This window comes from Ostrea edulis, chromosome 5 (assembly GCF_947568905.1).
Source record: "Ostrea edulis chromosome 5, xbOstEdul1.1, whole genome shotgun sequence".
In the NCBI taxonomy this organism is placed as follows: Eukaryota; Metazoa; Mollusca; class Bivalvia; order Ostreida; family Ostreidae; genus Ostrea; species Ostrea edulis.
This window is the reverse complement of record NC_079168.1, coordinates 44,260,962-44,265,961: the sequence shown is the minus strand read 5'-3', so window position 1 is coordinate 44,265,961 and position 5,000 is coordinate 44,260,962. Positions and strand designations below refer to the sequence as shown.

General features: G+C 38.7%; 1 protein-coding gene across 1 annotated transcript in view; it reads right to left on the bottom strand.

The window, feature by feature from the left end:
• Nucleotides 1–5,000, bottom strand: part of LOC130054540 (KICSTOR complex protein kaptin-like) — a 15,166-nt gene that overhangs the window by 1,884 nt on the left and 8,282 nt on the right. Inside the window, exons 10-11 of the mRNA XM_056164567.1 lie at nt 4,557–4,692; nt 2,141–2,542 (exon numbers count right to left, since the gene is read on the bottom strand). Of these exons, the coding sequence (XP_056020542.1) occupies nt 2,141–2,542; nt 4,557–4,692 (538 nt within the window). The remainder of the gene's footprint in view (nt 1–2,140; nt 2,543–4,556; nt 4,693–5,000) is intronic.

Below are 5,000 nucleotides of genomic sequence, written 5' to 3'. Positions count from 1 at the left end.
TGGCTTTTTATTTATGCAAGGATGCTTGGTGGCAAATTTGGTGGAAATTGAGAGTAAGTTGAAAATATGAAAAGTTCCAAGATGACGACAGGCGCTAATCAGGAAAGCTATGCTGAGCTCATGCGACCTTTAAGGAAAAAAAGAGGGCAATGAGCCACAACACACACCTGATTCATCTTGGCCCTGCTGTTCTTCAGAAGATTTTTACTCTCTTTACCTCATGACATATTTTGACCCCAACTCAGCTCCATGGGGTTATGATTTATCCAAATTTTGATAAAAACTTGGGGATACTTCAATATCAACATGACTGATATGGCCTTGATTTTCTGGAGATTTTTGGAAGATTTCCCCTTATATTCATGTATTCTGTAATATTTTAGCCCCAACTTAACCCCAGGGTTCAGGAAAACAAAATTAATTCACACAAATTGGACCTGTTTGCATATTGACATGTTTTAGTGTGGCCCTGCTACTCTTAAAAAAGATAGTTTTAAATTTTTTTTATATTCTAATGTAAAATTTTAAATCCCTATTGAAGCCCAACTCTAGTCAAATATAAATCTACACTATATTGGAAAGCTTGCGTATGAATATGACTAATCAAGGTCAGTGGTGTTTCAGAGGAAACTTTCAGAGATTATATATATTCCAATGTCAAATCTCGATTCCCATTCTAACACCTCTCCTCCCCCAGGCCATAATTTGAAGAAACTTTAATCTGCAGTACATAAGGATGCTTGCATATTGATATGACTAATGGACCTGCTGGTCATGAGATTTTTAAATATTTCTTCATACATTGCCATGTAAAACTTTAATCCCCTATTGTGGCCCTATCCTACCCCTGCAGGTAATGATTTGAATAAACTTTAATCTGCACTATTTTGGGATGTTTGCATATCAATATAAGTATTCATGGCCCTGTTGTTCTTAAGAAGAAGAATTTTAAAGACTTTCCCTATATATTCCCATGTAAAACTTTGATCCCCTATTGTCAGCAGGCCCCACCCTACTCCTGCAGGACCAATTTAAATTTGTACTACCTGGGGCACTTGCATATTGATATGAATAATCATGGCCCTGTTCTTGAGAAGAAGATTTTTTCAAGATTTATCCTATATATCCCCAGGTAAAACTTTGATTCCCTATTGTGGCCCCATCCTAGTCTCGCAGGCTATGAATTTAACAAACTTCAATATGAACTACCTGGGGGTGCTTGCATACTAATATGAGTATTCATCTGTTGTTCTTGAGAAGAAGGCTTTTTAAAGATTTATCCTATATATCCTCATGTAAAATATTGATTCCCTATTGTGGCCCCATCCTACCACCACAGGTAATTGAATCTACTCTTTGTAAAGAAGTTTCATGTAAATTTCTTTTTTTCTGGCCCAATGATTCTTGAGAAGTAGAATTTTCCTATATATTTGATCTCCTATTGTGGCCCCACCCTACCCTCGGGGGCCATGATTTAAACAACTTGAATCTACTCTATGTCACGAAGCTTTCATGTAATTTCCACTTTTCTGGCCCAGGCAGTGGTTCTTGAGAAGATTTTCAAATGACCCCACCCTATTTTTGCCTTTTCTTGATTATTTCCCATTTTGGAGGGAGCATGGCTCTTCATTTGAACAAACTTTAATCCCCTTTACCCACGTAGGATTTGTGCTAAGTTTGAAATTGACCATGTGGTTCTTGAGAAGATTTTTAAAAGATGCCACAAAATGTTTACTTCAAGTGTGTGGCACTTCATTTGAGAAAAAAACCTGAATCCTCTTTTCCCAAGCATGCTTTGTGGCAAGTTTGGCTGAAATTAGCCCTGTGGTCCTGGAGAAGAAGTTGAAAATGTAAAAAGTTTATGGCCAGACGTGGAACAAAAAGTAATCAGAAAAGCTCACTTGAGCTTTTAGTTCATGTGAGCTAAAAAAAAAAAGCCAAACAAATAACTTGCATTAAAGTGAGTGAAACTACGACATTTTGTATCAAGTTAAAAGATGTTAACCATCACTATATAGGTTTACTATTGATTTAGCAAATGTGAAAATCTCTACTACTACGTATCGGATATTTTAATGTGAGCTGTAGACATGTAGAACATGCTTAGTATCGAGAGTTTTACAACAAAATGTAAACAAACCTGTACAATGTGGATTCCTTTAAGAGTGACCACAATGAGGTCATCAAGGCCATCCCCCACAATATCAAGTCTGTCCACCCCTATGACAGGGCATGAAAAACTCTTCTGCCACAGCAGATTGTACTTTGCCTGTTGGACATGCATGCATGCTGCATTGTCGTACATATTAACCAGGCAGGTGCTGTCACAAGTCTGGGAATCTGTAGAAATGTTTTCCTGAGATTTCGTTTTTCTTGATAGATTTGTTTTCATGAAGTCTTCATCAAAGTCAATAGAATGCTTGCATTCATTAGATTTATGGCGATTACGACTGTCATCCACCGAGTCTGTTGTTTTAATAGTTTGACCATCATGTGTTTTAGATTCTTCACTGGAATCAACAAACTTGTAGGCTAAGAGTTCCTGGAATTACAAGCAACAACAAAAATTCAAATCACTGGAATAATGACCATACACCATTTTTCTGTTGCCTCTGAAGTCAAGTGACACTGTGTATTAGACAGTACCATGCTACGAGTAGATGCCATATTTGCAGCATACATTCTGTCTACCAATTCCAGACAACACAATTGCTAACATTCTTTCATTCACACACTACGTCCACACAACATAGTCATACACACATTCTGTCCGTCAATTCACTCGCTACATCCATACAACGCAGTCGCACACATTCTGTCCGTCAATTCACTCGCTACATCCAGACAACGCAGTCACACACATTCTGTCTGTCAATTCACTCGCTACCTCCAGACAACACAGCCACACACATTTTGTCCGTCAATTCACTCCCTACATCCAGACAACGCAGTCACACACATTCTGTCCGTCAATTCACTCACTACATCCAGACAACACAGTCGCACACATTTTGTCCGTCAATTCACTTCTACATCCAGACAACACAGCCACACACATTCTGTCAGTCAATTCACTCCCTACATCCAGACAACACAGTCACACACATTCTGTCAGTTAATTCACTCGCTACCTCCAGACAACGCAGTCACACACATTCTGTCAGTCAATTCACTCACTACCTACAGACAACGCAGTCACACACATTCTGTCAGTCAATTCACTCGCTACCTCCAGACAACACAGTCACACACATTCTGTCCATCAATTCACTCACTACATCCAGACAACACAGTCGCACACATTCTGTCAGTCAATTCACTCGCTACATCCAGACAACACAGTCACACACATTCTGTCCGTCAATTCACTCGCTACATCCAGACAACACAGTCACACACATTCTGTCCGTCAATTCACTCCCTACATCCAGACAACACAGCCACACACATTCTGTCAGTCAATTCACTCCCTACATCCAGACAACAGTCACACACATTCTGTCAGTCAATTCACTCGCTACCTCCAGACAACACAGCCACACACATTTTGTCAGTCAATTCACTCGCTACATCCAGACAACGCAGTCACACACATTCTGTCCGTCAATTCACTCGCTACATCCAGACAACACAGTCACACACATTCTGTCCGTCAATTCACTCACTACATCCACAGTCACACATTCTGTCAGTTGTGTATAGAAAATGCAGTACTTAGCATCACACATATTCAGTCATTCATATATCACATTAAGATGACACAAATGATAGTCACACACACATTCTGTCTATCATCACTATGTCCAGACAACACACACACACACATTCTGTCTATCATCACTATGTCCAGACAACACACACACACACATTCTGTCTATCATCACTATGTCCAGACAACACACACACACACATTCTGTCTATCATCACTATGTCCAGACAACACACACACACATTCTGTCTATCATTACTATGTCCAGACGACACACACACACACATCATGCACATTCTATCATCACTATGTCCAGACAACACACACACACACACATTCTGCCTATCATTAATTTGTCCAGACAACACGCACACACATTCTGTCTATCATCACTATGTCCAGACAATAAACACACATTCTGTCTATCATCACTATGTCCAGACAACACACACACACACACACACACACATTCTGTCTATCATCACTATGTCCAGACAACACACACACACATTCCGTCTATCATCACTATGTCCAGACAACACACACACACACATTCTGTCTATCATCACTATGTCCAGACAACACACACACACACATTCTGTCTATCATCACTATGTCCAGACAACACACACACACATTCTGTCTATCATCACTATGTCCAGACGACACACACACATTCTTTGTAACAATCTGAAGGTATATGTATATATATATATATATATATATATACCAGTATTAAAGTCTATAATGTACTGTCTTTGCACTGCATTTTGATACATAGTTGTAAGCTGACATACATGTAATGACTGTCAACATTCAGTTTCCATAGCTGCAACGTTAAACTTGCCTGTCCATATGTGCCAACAAGCAATTCGTTCTGTCCATCGAAATCTACATCCATCACACAAACACATAACGGAATATCATAGGAATTACTGCCAGGCAAAATCAGTCTGTCTTTGAGTTGTTTGTTTAACACATCTCTGTAAAATTAAAATAATCTTATATTTAGTTTTTCAAGTTTCAAAACAAATGACCTCAGTATAAATGTAGAATCTTAAGGTCATACACGACATTCTATAATTGTTCATGTTTCAAGTAATTAACTTGTATCCCATTACATGTACAAAGTATCTAGTTTCTTAAAACAAATTCTTGGATGTATATTACCAGGTCTGTTTTTGAGTTTGCATATTTTGATAGTTTCTGGTTGAGGCAAGTAAATATGTCAAGTCTACAGACGGTTGTATTACTATGAGGTCTGTTACTGTCTACAGAAATTTGTCAGGTT